At 38.9% G+C, this 21890-nt stretch overlaps 1 protein-coding gene and 1 pseudogene across 1 annotated transcript in view; one reads left to right on the top strand and one right to left on the bottom strand.

Annotated features, from left to right (window-relative positions):
• Positions 1-7458: 7458 nt before the first annotated feature.
• The window catches only part of POLA1 (DNA polymerase alpha 1, catalytic subunit), a 281922-nt gene continuing 267490 nt past the window's right edge, over positions 7459-21890 (top strand). The window contains exons 1-4 of the mRNA XM_011382457.2: positions 7459-7583; positions 12283-12407; positions 15501-15597; positions 16734-16814. Coding sequence (XP_011380759.1) covers positions 7559-7583; positions 12283-12407; positions 15501-15597; positions 16734-16814 — 328 coding nt within the window. The 5' untranslated portion in view covers positions 7459-7558. The remainder of the gene's footprint in view (positions 7584-12282; positions 12408-15500; positions 15598-16733; positions 16815-21890) is intronic.
• LOC111732633 lies at positions 20745-20863 on the bottom strand (annotated as a pseudogene).

The raw sequence follows: 21890 nt of genomic DNA, 5'->3' as shown, positions 1-21890 counted from the left end.
TATGACGGCCTGTTGTGTGGGGACAGGCAGGTTGTGGTAAAAGCTGCACTTGTGAAAAAGGCCATTGTTTAATGTACTCCGTCCCTCACTGGAGCTATGGCAACAAATTCCGTTGGTGAATTAACTATGTCATTGTGCGCCGGCTCAACTGATTATGCTCCTGGAATGACAAACATTTTCTCTCTTTTTTTCAAGACAAAAAGTGGTCAAGACCTGGAAGTGTTAACACACAACTCAGCACTTTCTTTAAATAGGAGACTAAAGATAAAGTAAATCTCTCACATGTACTTTGATTTTAATAAACATTTTCTCTCTTCCAAGGAGCTATTCTAAGCGTTACTGATAAGGAATTTGTGCATTTTAGCCATGTAGAATCTTCATAGTTTGTGTTGAGATAGTTTCCCCTCACTTAACACTGTGTGGTAAAAGAACTTAAATATGCATGTGCTTGGGCCTTTCCGAGAACAAGATTCTTTTGAAATCTGGCTGCAACAAAGTATTATGGAACTTTGGGTGCTGACCGATAACGTGAGTAGCACACTGCAGTTTACAATGAAGGCTGCTGTCCAACTAAATTCTCCTTGGCCACGAGATTTCCTATGTCTCATGCTAGCAGGAAAACTCTCCGTTGCCCTCACACACAGATTAGTCAAAGGCTCCTTTAGACCTTTCTGTCTATTCATCCATCCATCCATCCATCCCACATTCTCTCTGTCTGGGTGCTGCACCAGTTGCTGGGGGAGCTCTGCCAGTGAATTCGCTGCTAGTTTACTAGCATGGCAGTGTGTCATGTGCTGACTTGGCGAGCTGGAATTACATTTCCAAGGACTCCTTTCCCTTATGGTTCTGGGCTAGAGTTGGGTGAAAGGGAAATTTGCACAAGATTTAGGTGAGAATGGAGCAGCAGTCATTACTTTCCAAAGGTTGTCGTGGTTAGGGGGTGGTGACAAACAGAGGGACAGTCCCAGCCTGACTTCACTCTCCTTCACTCTGTATCCAAACCTTCCCAAATGTTGACCCTGTTGACCAATAGCAGCCCCCGGCCCACCACTGGACATCTGTGCAGCCCCATGGAAGCAGGAGCGACTTCCATAGCTTCCTGTGGGCTTCCACTTTGGCAGCTGCATGTCCTGGGCTTCTGACTGCCAGGTGGGTGACTTCCCCTATTCTCCAACTCCCTCCTGGATGCCAGTCTCCCAAACCCTTCCACAACTGGCCAGGTCTATTTCCTCTAATAAATCCCTTCCTCCACAGCTCAAAGTGGTTCTGTTTCCCTGACTGAACCAGGACCGATACACTTATTTTTCCATATGATATGAGGACTGTTAGGAGGGAATTCACAGCAGGAGGGGAGTTTAGAGAGCAATAGGGAGAAAATCTCATGGAACTTGCATCTAGAAGCAACTGAGGAACCCAAGGAAATAGATGCTATATTTGGATCAGACGTCTCCCCACAATTCCCTGTAGCCCTCACCCTGCAATGCTTCTTTTCAGAGCCAAACGTTTTTGCAGATGCTGCTTCCTACCTCATTCCTATGGTCTCCTCTCATCCTCATTCTTATCCCCCATGAATCATCCCCCCAGAGAGGCCGAGATGGGCCATCAGAGGTGAGTTACACTCCAGGGGTGGGTTCCAGACAGTAAACTAAGAGAAAGAAAAAAAAAAACAAACTCCAAGTCCTGGGCACATTATTTCTTCCAGAATGATTCAATGGATCCATTGAAATGATGGCCCAACTTGATGCAGCACAGATCAACTCAAACAAAAGGTTTCTCTGAAACTAAACTGAAGTCTGGTTCAGCTGTCAGAAAAATATCATCTACCTCTATTTGCACTGGTTTGCTCTTCTCAGTAATGGAAAAATCACTCTTGTGTCATCAAGGCCCAACGAGAGGCTTGTTTGGAAATTGCTTCTTGTTGTCACCTCCTTGAATAACAGTGTATGTGATTATATTTCCAAGCTTCTTATGTCACATCCAAAAGAAGAATCACTGCCAATCTATGCCCTCAGTTAATTCTTGCTTAAAGTAGGTCATTATTTGTCATAAGCGCAAGAAAGTTGAGAGGATTGGTTTTGATTAATTCTGACTTTAAAGCAAATAGAATGGAAACAGGGCTATCAATACAACTACATACTACTGTATTTTTTAAATTTTATTTTATTATTATTAATTTCAAGTCTTACTGTATTCTTATCACAAATCTATTCAGGTCAATATATTAAGCTGTTTACCCTTGGATTATGAAGGTGTCTATTATTTGAACACTTATTGGTGGCTTTCTGGGGGTCCTCTCTACTTTTGAGGGTCTCATGAACTAAAATGGCCTCAGGGGATTCCTCTGAACAATTCCCTGTGGTCTACCACAAGGGGCGCTCCAGAGCTCTGAGAATGATGTCAGTGGATGGAGCTTAGTTGTGCAGGCCCACAGAGTTGAGAATGGATCTGCGGCCACACACATACACACACACACACAGAGCCCGTTAGCATGATTTAAAACTTTTAAGTATATATACATATGATACATGGGCCTCCATTTATATTCTTGCCTTTACCCTATAAATGCTAGGAGCAGGTCCAGATAGAGGTATTTTAAATCACTGTGGAAACTAATAAATTAATCAGCATTTTTAGTTATTTTAGTTACAGTTAAATACAGGTAGTTTTTGGCATCAAAATTGCACTATTTTCTTCTTGTTCAATTTGGCTTTGAGTGGATAGGAGAATAGCACAAAGAAAAGCAATCTGATTTGACAGAGGGAGGTACTCCTGAAAGGACGGGGGGCAGATATACTACGGAGATAGCGTTTGGATCTGGAAAACAGCTGGTGTCAAAGAAAAATAGATATGTTGAGAAATTGTAGGGAGCAAGGACCTTTGAAATTTATTAACCTTCTTTTTAGACACACAGGAGTTTTAATTTGCAGAAACTTGCTGAAAGAACCAAGCTCCAAGCAAAGACGCATACTTGTTCATCCAGTGGACTATTATCAAAACTTCTCTATGTTAGAGTGATAAGCCAGTTAGCTTGGAAATTGTATTCTGCCCCTCGCCTTATAACAATTGCCGAGGGGTTTTGCAGACATTTTTCTTCCTAACAGAAAAACTGACATTCTGCCAGATATAGAACTGACTTGAAGAAAAACCGAACCTGATATATTTCGTAATTTCCTCTACATCTTTCCCATGGCTTTTTGCTGTTTGCCAGCAGCCCTTTCATGATGCAAAATTTCTGCGCTTGACCAGAGAACCTGGCTCGTTGTATCTTTCTCTTTTTCTCTTTCTTCTCCTCTATTCTCTCACCAACCAAGGCAAAAGGGAATCTTTACCTGCAAATGTGAATCTGGAAGAAGTTATTTTGTGGCAGGGGCTACAAGTTAAAGAATTTCTAAGAACTTTTTCATCTCCAAATATTTCTGACTGTTGACAATACATCTACATCAATTGGTGATTATAAGAGAAACACACTTAGACGTCTGTGAAAATCTACAGAGAAAAAGAGCAATCTATAATGTTTACAAACTTTGTTTTAAGAAAATGAACTCTAATGTCTTGAAATAAGTCGAGGTAATTAAGAAACTTCATGCCAGGGACTTGGAATCGAAACCAAGATGCCAAGTTAGAAATGGCTTTGTTTCTCTCTGTGCCGGACTCCAAGGCAAAACAAGATGTTGAGTGACTCAGTAGTAGTGTTCCGAACTCCTCTCTTTGTAAATGACAATTCAGCAGAAATGCCAAAGAAAGAAAACTGTGTTCCCACAGTCATGCCACCTGCCCTAGTTGAGTGAAGGGAATGACAGTCATCTGATTTGGGTTGGCATTAAACTCTTAGATGGCAACAAACAATTGGAAATTCAAATTTATAAAACAATATCAGTTTAAAACTGTCAAAAACATGAAATACTTAAGTTTAATAAGACGTGAAAATTATGTCTACTGAAAACTTAGACGACTGCTGAGAAAAATTAAAGAAAATTTACACAAAGGGAGAAATGTACTGTGTTCATGGATTGGAAAACTTAAACCTGTTATAAATATCCATTTTCTCCAAATTCATCTATAGATTCAATATAATCCCAGTTAAAATCCCAGCAAGTTTTCTGGTAGAAATTGACTACGTGGTCCTAAAACTTATATGGAAATGCAAAAGACTTAAATTAGCCAAAATAATTCTGAAAAAAAAAAAAATAAAAGAACAGTGTTGGAAAACTCACATTCCCTGATTTTTAAAAAATTGTTGGGGTGACATTCATAAAATCAAATAAGTTTCAAGTGTACAATTCAACAATATGTCATATATATATTGCATTGTGTGTTCACCACCCAAAATTAGATTTCCTTACATAAAGCTACAGTAGTTAAGACAGTGTGGTATTGCCATTAGCACAGACATATAGATAAATGGAACGAAATAGAAATCCAGAAATCCAGAAATAGATCCACATATATTTGATAGATTGATTTTTGATAGAAGTGCCAAGATAATTCAATGGTAAAAAAAAAATGCCTTAAAAAAAACCCCATGCCATTTATAGCAGCATTATTCGAAGCAGCCAAAAGCTAGAAGCAACCCAAATGTCCATTGATAGATGCATGGATAAACAAGATGCGGAATATACATGTAATGAAATAATTTTCAACCTTAAAAAGGAAAGAAATTCTGATCCTTGCTACAGCCTGGATGAACCTTGAGGACATTGTGCTGAGTGAAATAAGCCAGTCACATACACACAAACACTATATTCCACTTACATAAGGTATCTAGAATAGTCAAATTCATAGAGACAGAAAATGCAATGGTGGTTGCCAGGGGTTGGGGGAGTTATTATTTAATGGGCACAGAGTTTCAGTTTGAGATGATGAAAAAGTTCTGGAGATTGGTGGTACAACACTGTGAATCTACATAACACTACTGAACTATACACTTAAAAATGGTCAAGGTGGTAAATTTTACATTATGTGTGTTTTAGCATAATTAAAAATTAAAGTGATGCCAGAACAATAGGATATCTATAAGCAAAAAAATGAACCTCAATTCTTATATCAAACCATGTACAAAAACTAATATGAAATGGATCATGGACCTGAATGTAAAAGCCATAAGATTTTCTGGAATAAAACATAGAAGAAAACCTTTGTGTCCTTGGGTTAGGCAGAGATTTCTTAGATAGGACACAAAAAGCATGAATCATAAATGAAAAAAAGGAATAATTTGATTTACATCAAAAATAAAAACTTTTGGTCTTCAAAAGACACATTAAGAAAACGAAAAGGTAAGCCAAATACTGGTGGAAAATATTTGTAAAACACATATTTTATAAAGAACTTTTATTCAAGATGTATAAAAATTCTTATAATTTAATAATTGGACAATAACTCAATTTTTAAAATATGGGTAAAAGACTTGAACAAATTCTTCATCAAAGAATATAATGTATACGGGAGATGGCCAAGAGACTTCTGGTTTCAGCTCCTGCATGTAAAGTGCTTGGAATTTGTTGCTACCATCCTGACATGAAGAAAAATATGGATAAACTAAAAAGTAATGACTTGTTTTAGACCCATCAGAGAATTGAGATAATGGCAAAATCTGGAGAGATAGGCACAGCTGAGATCTGCTTACCTGGAACAGAAGCTGTTGGGACTATCATCCGATGGGAACACTTCAGTGGTGATTTTGATGAATAGCTGGAGGCTGAGTATGGACTAGCATGAAATTAAGAAATCCCTGGGGGCTGCAACCATAGGGAGGACGCCACAGTTTTGTGGGCTTTTTCTCAAGTAACCCTACCAGATTCTCACCTTGAAGATCTGAGAAAGCAAAGCAGTAACAATGTATTGGGGGATTACAATGTATGGATAAGTGAAATGAATGACACCAGTATCACAAGGGATGGGAGGGAGGAATTGAGAATACTCAGTTATAAGGTATCTGCACCACACATGAAGCAGTACAATGTTATTTGGAGGTGGACTTAGATTATTTTTCAGTGTATATCGTAAACCCTAGGTCGACCACTAAAAAAGTTTTTAAAAAAGAAGTATAAATGATATACCAAGATAGGAGACAAAGTGTAATCATATAAAATGTATCATTAAAACCAGAGAAGGGGAAAAAGAGAGAAATAAAGAAGAAAGAGAAACAGAACAAACGCAGAGAAAACAGCTGCAAAGGGCCAATAGAATCACTGTTCTAAACTTTATAAACTTTACGGCTGTAGATAAATGAAGAAACTCTCATGCTGTCATCCTCTGCTAAAATTCACTATTGACTGACTATATGATTAATGTTCTAACTCATAATTCTTTCTTAACTTTGCTCCAATACCTTTAGTAATTCCCAGATGAATTCTGATTTTCCATTCTCAAGTGTTAGTTCTAAAGCATTAGTATAGCTATTTGTCTTTGGGGCAGGTTTTATTCACGATGACAGAGCATATTTATGCTATGATCCAGGGCTCAGTTATCACAAAAGATTTGCCCATTGGTCAATAATTCATGATGAATTACTTGAGGGCATGGATCTAACATTGCTCTCTAGGTGGTTGGGGCCAAGAGCATTATGCACTAGCGGGTTTGAGAAAAGGGTTCAGACGCATTGGCCTCCATGGTTAAAATTAATTCTACATAAAATGGTTCTCATTCTAACTTCTCGGTTTAATTAGTGTTCTTTAGTTAAGATCTATGTGCAGATGTCTCTGTTCTTATTGTTTGTTAAACAACAAATGATATGCATGCATTGCATGCATTGTGCCATACACAAGAATCTAATGCCCTTTTTGTTTTTCGTAACATTGACATTTTGCATGAGTCCAGGCCAGATGTCGAATGGATAGTCCCACGCTTTGAATACATTTGATTATTTCTTCATGGTTATATTCAGGTTAAACTTTTTTTTTTTTTTGCAAGACAACTATATAGGTGGTTTCTTTTTCCAAGTGCGTCACATCAGGAGGTATATGATTGCTCTTTATTGGTGATGCTACTTTTGGTCATTTGGTTAAGGTGGTGCATATACCTTTAGGTGGTGGCATATATACATATAAATAAGTCACACAGCTACTGTGTTCGCACTCTGAGAAACTACGCATCAGGACAGACAGACTGCGCAGCAGGAGGCAGTCGCTTTCCCAGGCTTCTGGGAAACCCGTCCAACCACGTCCACTCTACTGCAAGCACGCGTCTCTTTTCCTGGAAAATCACCTCTCAGAACCAGAGAGCCCCCACTCCAACGCCTCCAAATCTTTTCCCATCAGCATGGGTGCGCCTGCGCAGCAAGTCTCCAGGAGGCTCCTTTCAAGCGCCCGACCGCTTCTTTTTTCTGCTCTCTTCGGCCTTGGCTCCGCTGGAGCTTTTCCCTCAGGGTTCATTACAGGGCGCCAAACGCGCGCCAGCGGGAAGGCCGAGGGCGGGGCACGGCGCGGCGCGACACGTCAGTGGCCTCCCGGACGGAAGTCCGCAGTCTCCGGAGCCGCTGATTGGCTTTCAGGCTGGCGCTTGTCTCGGCCCCCGCGCCAGTTTTGGGCTGGTTGGCGCGGAATCGGGAGACTGCGGGACCATGGCGCCAGTGCACGGCGACGACTGTGAGCTGGGGGCGCTCTGGGTCGGGTTGGGAGTGCGGGAACTGTGGTCATGATTGCGGGTGGTGGGGGCAAGAGGGTGGGTTTCTGTTTTATCTTTTCTTACGGAGGCGGGCTCCCGGGTCGCCCCATAGGTCTGTTTGGCGCGGACCTTGGTCGTCCGGGGCTGGCACCTATCTGGCGTCAGACAGGGCATTGCAGGGCCTTTTGCTCCCGGTAACCCCCTTGAGTGGTTTTCTTGTTTGAGAGGCTGGCTCACCTCTGTCACTCTGGGTCTCCCCACTAGCCTTTCTTTTTATTCCTTTTCGTGAGTAGCGTCCCACGTGCGGGGCACACCTTTATCGAGACTGGCCCCGGCGGGGCACAATCTCGGCCTAAAGTGTTTCACTGTTGCCGCCCCAACTGTGCACTTGAGGGCTAGGACAGAACGGATATACGCCATCCTCTTTATAGAAACTCCCTTGAAAATTGTTATACATTGTAGATAAGCAGGAAAGAAAGCTCTAAGTGTAGTAACCAGAAGATCACAAACACAATTTGTTTTTTTTAGATACTCGGTTTTTACTTTATGCATGAACATTTTTTTTTCCCGAAAATTCTATGGAAAGTTTCTCAAGTATTGCATAGAAATAGTGTTCACAATCTAGTTACCACCGGTGAAACAAAAAATGCATCAGTTCAGTAGCATTTCGGAAGACCTGTGTCACTCCGTTTTCAGTGGTAATCTTTTATTTCCAAAAATAGAATACAGAAATGCAAATGGCTTTGTCTGATTCCTGATTTTTTTTGAATAGTATTCAGCTGAAGTGTGACTTCAGTGAACTTCTAAGTTAAAATCAGATGCTTCACTTTCTTAGCTCAAGAGTCACATCTGTCACTCAGATACATCAGCGTTAATGAGAACTTGTTTCCTAATCAGCTTTCTTTGCATTCACCTAGTTGTGAATCAGACATTTCCATTTGTTCTTCTGGCCTTGCGTTTTTCAAGACAATTTATTTTGGTGAGTCGACTAGCCTGAATTGCAAATGAGATGGAAGGTGTGAATGTGTGAACTGTCTTTGCAGCACTACATCATTGATTTGCCACTAAACTGTTTCTTTACCCCCAAAATTGTATGACGTCTATGAACATCAAGAAATCACTCTTTGGAAGATTCTGTGCAATCTTGAGAGTCTTCTTAAGTCATGTTGTTGATTAAGTGTTGCTGGGGACTTGTGACTGGAATTTTTCCTTTAGAGCCGACTAAAAGATTGTTACTTGAAAGAATGTTGCAGGTTAGTGTCTGTCTGCTCCTTTCCAGCGCCTGACCGATGAGGGTACTCCAGTTGGTAATTTTGAACCAAATATTTAAACTTTTGAAAATAGACTTTTCCATGCTTATTTTTTTTTTCTAACTTACCTATGTGAAACATTGGAGGCATACTCCAAAAAAGGAAAATCTAGGCCATTTTTCCTCCTTAAGCCATAGAAGGTGGGGTACCTTGACAATGGCAGTGAAAAGTTTAAAGGTCTCTAACTAGCTGTTATTATAATGAAAAGGGATCGGGGAGAACTTAATGATTAAATAAAGCGGGTACAGTGGTTCATTCATTTGCTCATTCAGCAAATATTTATTAGGTACCTGCTAGGCATAGGCATTCTGCCAGGCTCTGGTGTTACAATGGTAGGTAAACTGGACATGCTTTCTGTCTTCATGGAGTTAAGATTATAAACACGTAATTATATGCAGTGCTATATTGCTGCTTCCCTGAGAAAATGGCTTTGCTTTACTTTTGCTTTCTAGAAGCTATACCGTGGTACTGCTGGGGGGGGGAGGGGTTGTGTGTGTGTCCGTCCCCATCCTGCATCTGCACACACACACAAACATTGAATTAGCTTTTCTTATGTTGCTGAGTACAAAGTAAGCCAAGTATCTTCATTTAATCCTTAACAACTTTATGAAGCAGACTTGATTGTCCCCATTTCACAGATAAGGACCCTGAGGATTGCATTGCTCAAGAGTCTTAAGTGTAAGCTACAGGAACCAACTCTAGTTGATTTAAACAGAAAAGGAATTTACTAAAAGGATATTGTGTTGTTCAGAGACATTCCAGGAGGACTGGACAGTTGGTCTGCGGGCTGCTTAGCCTGGAATAGTGTTTAAAATGGCGCTATAAAACTGGTCCAATGAGAAAGTCATTGCCAGCTACAGCCAAATACTTTTGGTTATAGCTTGTTAACATTATAGTTTGATGTCACAGCTGTAGTACACATTGCTGGCACTGTTGCCTCAGGTATTTAATCTTCTTGCAGCTGTTGCTACTTCTAGAATCTTTCCTTGTGACACTAACTTCTGATTTAAAGTCTGAGCAGGTGTTCCTAATTGGTCGAGTCTGTTTTGCATGCCCATGCCCTAGCTGCGAGGGTTTCTGGGAAAGAGCATCTGCCTTTTCAGCTTCTATAGTGGGACATGGGCTCTATGTCCCATCAAGACTTATAAGGGGGAAATTTCACAAACCGGTCTGATGCTGGGCGGCTTAAAAAACAACAAAACAGCTGGCCACTGCAGCTCCAAGAGGTTCACCTATGGTCTCATGTCACCCAGTAAGTGGCAGAACTGGGTTTTGTTTCTTCTCCCTAACCTTCCATTCACTCTACACTCTCATGTCTTACCTTCCACACTGACTTTCTCTCAGTTTCTTAATACAGTTTGCCTTTTCGTCCCTTTGTAATGTGGCACATCCCCTTTCCCTCTGCTTGTGCCATTTTTTCCCCTGTATTCTGATGTTGAAATTCTACTCTTTCTGGGTCTGTGTCTGGAAACCTTTCCTGTGAAGCCTTCCCAGGCAACATTAACAGCTCTTTTTCTATGTTTCTTCAGTACTGTGTTCTTACCTCATATATGATGGTGGGAGCCTCAGGTCCTTTTGCTTTACTTGACTTTGAGCCCCTTGAGGACAGGCAGCTCTTGTCTTATTTGTAATTGTAGAGTGACACATTGTTGCCTGTGGAGTAAGTTCATTCAAAGACCTATAGATTTTGTCAGGATAATCAAAAGGAATCTTGGGAAAAATACTGAAGCCAACTTTTCACTCGCAGTGGTCATGTTCAGTAATCTCTAAAACCTTTTCATGTAGGCCTGCTCATGATTACTTGGAATCATTTGAGTGACACCCAAGATTTTGTGGCTGTCATCATTAAGTACCTACATTCCTTAATTTTTTACTTAATGCCTTTCTGAAAGTGGATTTAAAAGTCAAATGTGAAAGTCAAACAATAGACTGAGATGTTATAGAGATTCCATTTCCAGGAAGCTAGAAGAAATAAGGTCTCTAATTATGCTTCACCTTTAAGATAAAGTTTTCAACAGTTTATCACCAGCATTTGATACATGCTCTTTAAATTGCATCTTCTGTTTCAGTTAAACGCTTAGTCAAACAGCTTAATGTTGTTATGAATTTTCCAGTGGCTTGGAGCTTTAGGATGCCTCTTATCAATACTTTTCCTTCTTTGTGCCTACTCCTTTCTGTAAAATAATTAGCACCGAATACAATAAAATACTCAGTTTCACAGACATAGAAGGCAATCACGCTGAGCCTAAGCTCACAGTTGGCAGGCAGCACTGTCTCACTTGACTTGGTTATTCATCAGCTGACATGAAAGTCTTAATTTTGTGGATGAAATCTTTTCAGTGTGTGTGTGAGATGGTCAGTTTATAATAACCAAAAGCATGAATAATTCAGAAGTTGAATGAATGAACACTGAGGTCCTCTGGTATTTCAGCAATTTTTGACAAAATGTATTTTAACCTTTGTAATTTCTCACTCATCCTATAATGTCCTAACTGAATGAGGCCTGGGAATCAGTGAAAGAATCAAGAAGCTTCTCAGAACCATCTTTGTTAAGTTCTCCCAACCCCCAATTTATCCCTCCTTTGAAATTCCAGATACTTATCTGAACCTCTGTTAGGGCATGCATTACTTCTAAAGATTGTTTTAGAGTTAGTTGCTACTAATCTCCCATTTTAGATTTTAAGTTCTCTGAGTATGTGGACCATGTCTTTCTGATCTTTGTGTCTCTCAGAGCAAGGATCCCCAACCCCCGGACTGGTAAACCAGTCCATGACCTGTTAGGAACGGGCTGCTCAGCAGGTGAGCAAGCAAAGCTTCATCTTTATTTGCAGCCGCTCCTAGCATCACCGCCTCAGCTCCACCTCAGATCATCAGGCATTAGATTCTCATAGGAGCTCCGGTCCCTGGTGCCAAAAAGATTGGGGAGCACTGCTTCAGAGCATCTAGTATTTTGCAAAGAGCAGGGGCTCTTTAAAGCCTTTCAGATGTTGATTAATGGAATACAAAATGAATTGTCCTTTTATAACTCTACTTTAGACCCCTCATTTCTAATGGAAAGGTTATGGGCTAGCGCTGATCTCCCTTCTCTAGTGTCTCTAGGAGGTATCAGTTGAATTTGGAATTTTCCTCTTTATGGAGGGAAAAAAAATAGCAGTTGCTTCAGTTGCTTTAACTATCTTTAGAAACTTTCCGAAGACTTACAGGAGCTGCAGACTCAGCCGTGACTTTATGAACTGTTTATGTTTCAAAGTATTAATTTGTATAATATTAAAACTTTGTATCGTTATTGGCTAGAAATGTTCTTTTGTTTTTGAGGGAAGGTGGCTGGCAATTTTGTAACATTGCATGGAAATTTGGCTTTTTTTTTCAGCTGTGTCAGATTCAGGAAGTTTCTTAGCCTCTCGGTCCCGGAGAGAAAAGAAATCAAAGAAAGGGCGCCAGGAAGCTCTAGAAAGACTGAAAAAGGCTAAAGCTGGTGAGAAATACAAATATGAAGTAAGTAACCATTTTATTTTCACCTGTGCTTCATCTAATTCATAGTTTTTAGGTAGTCTTATGTCACCTTTGTTACTGATTCAAAATATGCATATATTTCAAGCTTGTTATACTTGTAATTTCTTAATGTTGAACGAGCAAGGGCATGAGGTAGATATACACATAATGGAGACTGCTTGACCCTTAAAATTCCTTTAAGGTACTTTGCAGATGCTTTTACAATTCTGAAATGGAAGTAGCTTATACATTTTTTTTTTCCTTCTTCACTGCATCTCTCATAAGTCCCGTGACTTTGTTGGGGGACCTCAGATATGCTTTTACTTTACTCTTAAGGTATTGAGCAGTCTAGTGAAGCACTACTTCTCCTTGTTTTTCCTAATCTCATTTGCAAGGAGAATGGTGGTAGGGACTTGGATCTTACTTCTGCTGTGTCTTAGTATAAGACTGAATCTCATGTGCGTTTGGCTATTTTTTTTTCCTATCTACTGTTTATGGCCTATAGGTAAAAACAGAGTGCCTTCTATCTGCACAACATTGTCTGTCTTTACCTTCAACAGGATCCCTGAGTATCTTAACTGCCTGAGGGTCAGAAAGTGATTAATACTAGAAAGTAATAAAAACAACTAATATACTTCTTTTGCTAGCATTGTTCTAAGCGCTTTTACAAATATGTTCATTTTAATCCTTCCAATAATCTTAAAAAGTTAGATTCTGTTATTAACAGCATTTTGCAGCTGAGATATCCGATGTCACAGTAGCAGAGTCTTGATTTGAATCCAGGCATCAGAATATGCATGTTTAACCATGGCCTATACTGTATTGGGTAATTGGGCAAGTAAAAGAGGATTTTTGTCATTTGGTGCCATTCATTCAAGTTAAGCGAGTCAACCAGATCATAAAGGGCTGCTAAAAGGATTACAGTAAAGCAGGAGTAAAGCATTTTTAATGTGGGTACTTTTTATAAAGGAGTTCTGTGGGGGCATTTCACGTGTTGATGCAGTGTGACTGATTTTGCTTTAATCACAGATATTAATTGCATGGCTCTAAGAGTTCATGCTGAGCAGTAGCAGTGTTTTTAGAGATACAGTCAAAATGACTTATTGTTCAACATGATTTTTCAAAATAGTTTTCTGGTACCTTTTTGATAGTACATAAGTGAGTTGCTTAAATAAGAGACAAAGTATGCCTGATAGACTTCAACCAACAAAAATGATCTTTCCAGCCCCACCCCAATTGATCAGTACAATAATATTGATTGGACTAGTTTATGTTTGGGTTGCCAAAAACTTAATTTGGTAGGGTAGGTAGTTTTTGTTTTCAAATCGTAGAAAGCCAAATCAACATTTGCCAGTGGTCCCTGTAGAATAAACAGGAGGTGAAAACTAAGCCTACTCTTGTAATTATTATAGGCCTTGTAGGTGTAGCAGAAATTCAGTCAGCTCTGCCAGTTGGGCTCTCAAAGCTCTGTGTCCAAGTGTTTTTTCCTAAAGTCTTAGCTTCTCAGGTAGAGTTAGTCATTTCTTCCACCTCCCCCTTGAAAAGGCAGAACTCTCGAGAAGGGCGTAAGTTTTAATAAGGTATCTAAGTTCTTGCTAATCAGCCCACCAAATTCTTATCTGAGAAGTCTGTGGCCTGTCACCATGGCAGCTGCAGCAGTGGTGTGCATCTGTTTATTGCTTCAACTGTGCTGAAGTGGTCTGCTCTATTCATGTCAGTAATTCATGGTGATTTTTTGACAACCCAAACACAAACTAGTCCAATCAATGTTATTCTACCAATCAATTGGGGTGGGGCTGGAAAGATCATTTTTGTTGGTTGAAGTCTATCAGGCATACTTTGTCTCTTATTTAAGCAACTCACTTATATACTATCAAAAAGGTACCAGAAAACTATTTTGAATTCATAGTTGGACGGCCCATGTGGTTGGAGGACTTGCCATTCCCTAGACTTGCTTTCCAGGTAGCTCAGTGTTGTTGTTGTTTTTTTTTTTTAAAGTATAATCGACATACAATATTATATTAGTTTCAGGTATAGCATAGTGATTTGACTTTATATTCATTACAAAGTGATCACCGCAATAAGTCTAGTTACCATTTGTCACCATACAAAGTCAGTACATATTATTGTTTATATTCCCCTATGTTGTACATTACATCCCCATGACTTGTTTTATGTCTGGAAGTTTGTATTTCTTTACTCATTTTGTGCCCCTCCCCCATCTGTGGCAACTGTCAGTCTGTTCTCTGTATCTATGAGTCTGGTTTTGTTTTTTAGATTCCACATATAAGTGAAATCATATGGTATTTGTCTTTCTTTGTCTGACTTATTTCACTTAACATAATGCCCTCAGGGTCCATGTTGTTGCAAATGGCAATATTTCATTCTTTTTTATGGCTGAGTGAGTAATATTCCATTGTATGTACAGACCACTTCTTTGTTCATTTGTCTATTGATGGGCACTTAGGTTTCTTTTAGTAGCTCAGCATTTATATCTCTGCAGTTTTAAGAATTGAGAGTGGTAGGGATCAGTGCTAATTCAAGGGGATCACTCAAAAACTATTTCTAGTGTACCTGTAGAATATAGAGTGTGTTTTGCTTTTGGAGAGAGATGAGGGGGAAAAGTTTTCTTTTCGAATTATACTTGGTTGGTTGAATAGTTATTAAAATTATGATCAGTTCTCAGGGCAACATCAGCTGGCAGAGAGGGAGATGGCATGCCTTACAGGTTTGCTAAGTACAAGAGAAACCAGTGTAGAAACTATAAGTGAATAATCCCCAAAGCAGCTAACGAAGAATTGGCTATAATTCAGTTTGTTTTTTATGAAGTAGATGAGTAATTGATGGTGTGACAAGTGTATTATGCTAATGGAATCATTTAATATCTTATGTTAACACCCACCTAAAAGGAATACTAAGCTAATTGATGTCTATTTAAGGAAAACCCTGTAGTGGTGTTGAATGTCAGAACTCATGATTTGGTTGCAGCTACTTCTTCAGGCTGCCATTCCAGTTTCAATTTTGACATTTTTTTTCATCAGAATTGTTTAACACTTTCACTCCATTTGAAGCTTTCTCAAACTTGTATGATGGCAGGTTGAGGACTTCACGAGTGTTTACGAAGAGATTGATGAAGAACAGTATTCGAAGCTGGTGCAGGCACGCCAGGATGATGACTGGATCGTGGATGATGGTATGTGGGAAGAAGTTGCCTGCCAGGCACTGTCTTAGTTGCGTTTCGTTCATTCTCTTGCAGTGGAGTTGCTGCTTTGTGTGGGCAGATGTAAGGCTTTGTTAAGATCATACCTTTGGTTTGAATTTTCCTCAAATACAGTTTTTGAGGATGTGGAATCAGAGCAAGACAAAATTATTTGGGGACATTTTGGAGAATCCAGGCACCTGCCTCAGGATATAGTGTAAATCCTCTAGGAAATAGCTGTGTAAAAATTGAGAGGAGCCACGTAGTTGGGTGGCACTCCCACATAATGTGGGGATAGGAAAACTACCGATGTCACAGAGTGGCCATGAAGATTACACGAGGTTATTTGTGTGAGGACTACCTTGGGCCGTGGGAAGCGCCCCGCACAGGGTGGTCCTCGTTCTTACATCCCCTGTGGCCCTTTGTGGAAAGCTTGCGGTTCCCGCTGGTTCGGTGACTTCTTGGGTATGTGAATGCTGAGCACAGGGAGGAGGTGTAGACTGTGCCTGTGACTATGCTTGTGTTCCTACTTCTGTACTTGGACTCACCTATATTGCCAGGACTCATCTACATTACCCTCGTAGACCAAAGGTGCTTTTCTGGCCTTGCTATCTTGATTCTTTCACGTTTTAGTCTCCTGGTACAGTAAACATACTATAAAGCATCCCATTGTGGCAAACTTCGATGCCGTGGACCAAATCGTTTCCCTGGCTGACCTAGGTAGGTACAGGCATACATCAGAGAGAGAGCTTGCAGGTCCAGTTACAGACCACCGCAATAAAGTGAGCCCTGGTCTTTTTGCTGGTGGAAGGTCTTGCCTTTAATTTTTAAAAAAAACACAACATCTGTGAAGCACAATAAAGCAAAGTGCAGGAAGACAAGGGATGCCTCCACAGTGTGTGTGTGTGTGTGTGTATATATATCCTTTGGTTTTGACTCAAACCTATGTGGATGCTGTGTTTTGTCTGATACTTGTTTAAACAGGATTCTGCTGCACTTAAAAATGGCACAGGCCAGGAGAACACTTGAGTGGGTATAAATGTTTTTGTTTTTTTGTTTGGTCATGGCTAAAATGTTATCGGCCACTTTTAGAAACTTCTTGATACCAATGTAAAATTTTGTTCCCGCAGATGGTATTGGCTATGTAGAGGATGGCCGAGAGATTTTCGATGATGACCTTGAAGACGATGCTCTTGATTCCCATGAGAAAGGTACCTACATTTGTTTTTAAGAGAGTGCCGTTTTGATATTTAAAGAATCGTTTAAAATTTGAGATGACTTGGTACTTTGATACTGTTTCCTTTAAGAGAAAAAGACCTACTGCAATCGTTTTAGGTATGGAAAGTGTTCTATTATTGAGAGGAGCATGGTTATGTGGAAAATTAAATGTAGAAAACAAAAACAGCAGGAAATGAAGTTTCATGTCTCTGTTGTCCAAAGAGTTTGGTCCTTTTTTTTTTTTTTTTACTTTAGAATTTTCAGTCCTGTGGTCATTTTAGGCTTGCTGATTTTGAGGGCTGCAACAATAAGTGATGTCTTTTACTTCCCACTGATGTGATATTCTTAGAATTTTAGCTTTTTGATAATAGTATAGTACTACAACAGGTTTCAAACTTAGAATAATCAACTTGCTATGTTTAATTGAAATTTAAAATGATAATGAATGGATGCGTCAGATTTTCTTAGCTACACAGTCATTGGCAAACCGATTTTTTGGATAAACAAGCCTAATTTAGTCACTGCCAGATGAGAAGGGGAAATTTTCTTCAATATTTGTTTTTTTGGTTTCGTTCGTTATTAATCACCAAGTGTTAGAGCATTAGTCGGCCAACTGACCTACTCACAGCCGGCTTGTTTTTAAGCTTTATTGAGACATAACTCATGTCATACAATTCACCTATTTAAAGTGTACATACATTTCAATGGCATTTAGTCACAGAGTTGTGCAGCCCATTTTCATTACCCCAGAAGGAAATCATGCCTATAACTATGTAGCCCTTAAACTAAGAATGGTTTTTTACATTTTTCAAGCATTTCAAAAAAAAAGATGCAAAGAAGAATATGCAACAGTGCAAGAGAGACACATGTGGCCACAAAGCCTAAATTCTGTGCTATCTTGCTCTTTTCAGACAGTCTAGACCCTAATTTGTAGCTGGTTAGAATTTCACATTTGTTTACTTTCTCCTTCTTCCCTGTTCCCAACACATACAGAGACTTTTTGGTGAATTTACTGAAAGTAAGTTGTAGACGCCATGACACTTCACCTCTACATGCTTCAGCAGTGACCTCCTAAAAATAAGGACGCTTGTCTACTTAGCCACAATACCCTTCTCATGATATTATCTAATGTCCATATTAAGGTTTCCCCGGTTAGCCCAATAATGTCTTTCATAGCTATTTTTAAAAATGGAGTCCAGTTTTCATGTCTGTTTAGTTTTATTTAGTGTAGAACAGAACCATCCCTCTCCTCTCCTTCTCCCCTTCTGGCTTTTCTTTTTTTTTGTTTTGTCTTTCATGACATTTTAAAAGGGATCAGGTTGGTGGTTTTGTCTAATGTCTCACAATCTGAGATTTGCTTGATGGCTTCTTTGTGTTTATAGAGTCAGGTTAAATATTCTGACGAAAATTCAATATAGATGAAGTTGTGTCCTTCCCATTGATCATATCTGGGTACATAGTGTCAGTTTGTCCCCCATTTGATGATACTGAGTTTGATCTCTTGGTTAAGATGATGTTTGTCAGATTTCTTCTTTGTAAAGCTACCTTTCTACCTTTATAATAAATGCAAATGAAGGGTGATAATTTGAGACCATATATATCTTCCTTTTCCTCATTGACTTTCACCCAATGCTTTTAGCATCTACTGATGAGTCTCTCCTTTTTAAAATTCTCTCTTCAAACTCATGGATTTAAATAAAACTACTGTTATATTTTAACATCCACTATCATCATTTTTCGGATGTTCGAATTATCCCAGATTTGGCAATAGGATCCCCTTTGAGCTGGCTCCTTTGTCCTTTTGACGTGGCTCCATTGGTTGAACATTTCCTTGCTTTCTGAGTGAGCAAGATGTTATAGGTTCTCTTTGTATTATTGCTTTCCCAGACCTGGAATGAACCATTTTCCCTAAGAATCATGGTTCCTTTTAGGGGAGAATGGTATTCAGATCTGGGGGCAGATGTACTCATTGCTACTGGAGTATAATGGTTTCTAGGTCATTTCAGTGAACAGATCTAAGAGATTTGATATCTCTGTGTGTCGTGAGTTCATACTGGTACATTTTGTTCAAATCCAACATCACAGGGTTCTTCATCTCCAATTCTTATTTGTATTTACCTTCACTCTCTGTGAAAACTCTTGTCTTCTAAAATATACACAAAATAATACTGGAAATTTTAGAATCACTAAACCAATGTGTCTATCAACAACCTTTCTAAATAAAGTTTATAATTTCTTTGCAGTTTTATTTATTTTTGGCAAATATCCTACTAAGGGCATATAGTCAAAGTATTACGTTCAGAAGGTGTATGAAGTAATTTTTTTGTGTGTGTTATATTATCAGTTTACCATATGTTTTTTTTGTTTCTATTTAAATTTAGGTTTTTAAAAAAACCTTTTGTTTTTATTTCATGAATATTTTAAAACATTTTATGATTTAAAAATCAAAATGATATCAAGAGATATCAAGAGAGTAAGGTGAAATCCTACTAATTCCTATGCTTTCTACTTTGTTTCTTCCCATCTCCACAGGTAACCAAGTATTTTTATTAGTTTCCGATTATCCTTCCTGTGTTTCCTTTTACAGAAAATAAGGATGTGTGTCTTTTTTTTTCTCATGTGAGATGTTATTTATTCATTCATTCATGAGTTCAATTAGAATATGTAGACCGTCTTCCTGGTTTCTGCCAACCTGCATAACATAGGAACTCAACACACTGGTACCATTTGGTAGCAGTGTGGCTAATTGTATTTCTAGTTTTTGTGACTCCAAGAAGAGGAGAATGAAATAAGCCCATGTGCTTTTTCGTCTCCCTGAACTAAGGAGCCTGTGTTAGAGTTCTGGCTATGTTGTTAATTGTCTGTATCACCTTGAATGAGTCCCATCACCTCTTTGGACATTACTTTTATCAGCTGTAAGTTAGGAGGTTGGACTGGACAGGGAGGTTCTTGAGGAAGGGACCGTGTCCTGATCATCTCAGTGCCAATCACAGTAGCAGGTGCAAAGAAAGTGTGCAATATTTACCGAATAAATGAGCCATCTCTTTGTTTCCGTAATCATCATCTTATCTCTTCCCAGTAAAACACCAGCGAAGAGAATGACATTCTGAAGGAGAGCTTAGTCTTAGAAATCTTTATTCCATACTTTGCCACCATTCACTCACAAGTCCTCTCTGTTTCAGTGTCCATAATGAGGAGCCCAGTAAGGTCCCAAGCTCTAAGGAAGGGAAATGAAATCCTGCAATCCACTTTAACGACTCAGGAGAAATTGTAGAGTTTTGCTTAGAAGTTAAAGGTCAACACTTTATGGTGTCGATCCAATCCCTGGCTTGTTTTCAAATACAAACAGAAAAATATCAACTGAGTCCCATTAAAGAAAAACTAGTGGGAAAATGAAAACAAATCAAAGCAGAAGCACTAAAATTATGGAAGAATTCCACTTCAAATGTTGACTGCTATTCTTTCTGTTTTTTTTTTTTCTGTCCTCCTGTCTAAATCTTACTAACCTACAGTGGTGAGATTGAAGCTTTCCTTGCTATTCAAACCAGTATTGACCCTCTTTTTATACTCTATTAGGACCCGTATTTTAAAAACTAAACGTTTTGACCATTATATTGCTTCAAACTGCCAAATGATCTCAATAAAAAGTTAGTTCTCCTGTCTTACATTTTTCACAAATGTCCTCCAAACCTTTTCACAGTCTTAGGCACATGAAAAATCTTTTACAACATAAACTTTATCATTAGTGACATTATTAATACGTTAATAATGTTTGCAATCCTGATCATTATCTAGTTCCAGAACATTTTTTATTACTCCAAATGGAAACCATTAAGCAGGCATTCCCCAGTCTCCCTTCCCCCAGCCTCTGGCAACTAGTAATCTGCTTTCTATCTCTATAGATTTGCCTATTTTTTTTTAAAGGCCTACAGCACCTGGTATTCCAAGGTGGTCTCCCGTCCAAATACTAACCGAGCCCGACCCTGCTTAGCTTCCTAGATCAGATGAGATTGGGCATGTTCAGGGTGGCATGGCTGTAGCCTTAGATTTGCCTATTTTGACTATTTCATACAGATGAAATGATACAGTATGTGACCATATTTGTGTCATCCGGCTTCTTTCATTTATTATGTTTTCAGATGTTGTAGCATGTATTTGTATATTCCTTGTTATGGCTGAATAATATTTCATTGCATGGAAATAACACATTTTGTTTATCCATTTATTAGTTGATGGAATTTGAGTTGTTTCTACCTTTCGGTTATTGTGAATAGTGCTGCTGTGAACATTCGTGTACAAGTTTTTGTTTGAACACCTGTTTTCAGTTCTTTTGGATATATACCCAGGAATGGAATTGTGTGTATATATATTTTATTTCCTTTTCTTTCTTATACAAAATATATTTTCTATAAATTTCTTTAGGACTTTGTGTTTTTCACTTAAGATATCCTGAAAATCCCTCAATATCAGCATATAGAGATCTTATTTACATGTTTTTGTATAGCTGCATAGTAATCCATGGTTTGGATGTACCAAGGGGTATTCAAATGGTTTCCTTGAATGGACATTTAGATTTTCAATAATTCTATTACAAATACTACTACATTGAGTAACTGTGCAAGTGGTGTTTTCCTCAGAGAAAATTTCTGGAGGTGGGATTGCTGGTTCAGAAAGTAAGTGCACATGAAGTTTTATGAGATATTGTCAAATTCTTCTCAAGTGGAGTTGTCCCATTTTACACCCCCATGACAACACATGAGTGTCTGTTTAGACCCTGTGGCCTCGCCAATAGTCTGTTGTCAAGCTTTTGAATTTTTGCCACTCTAATATGTGAGAAAAGACATCTTAGTGTGGTTTTCACTTGTATTTCTTTTACACAAGAAGTTAGGCATCTTTTCACAAAACTTAATAGCTGTTTTTATATACTGGCATACCTCAAAGATATTGCGGGTTTGGTTCCAGACCACCGCAATAAAGTGAGTATCACAGTAAAGCAAGTTGTAATCTTTTTACTGGTGGAGGGTCTTGTCTTCAATTTGTAAAAAGTGCAGCATCTTTGAAGCGCAGTA

Source organism: Pteropus vampyrus, unplaced genomic scaffold (assembly GCF_000151845.1).
Source record: "Pteropus vampyrus isolate Shadow unplaced genomic scaffold, Pvam_2.0 Scaffold476, whole genome shotgun sequence".
NCBI classification, from domain to species: domain Eukaryota; kingdom Metazoa; phylum Chordata; class Mammalia; order Chiroptera; family Pteropodidae; genus Pteropus; species Pteropus vampyrus.
The sequence above is the reverse complement of the archived record's forward strand: the minus strand, read 5'-3'. Positions and strand labels throughout refer to the sequence as shown.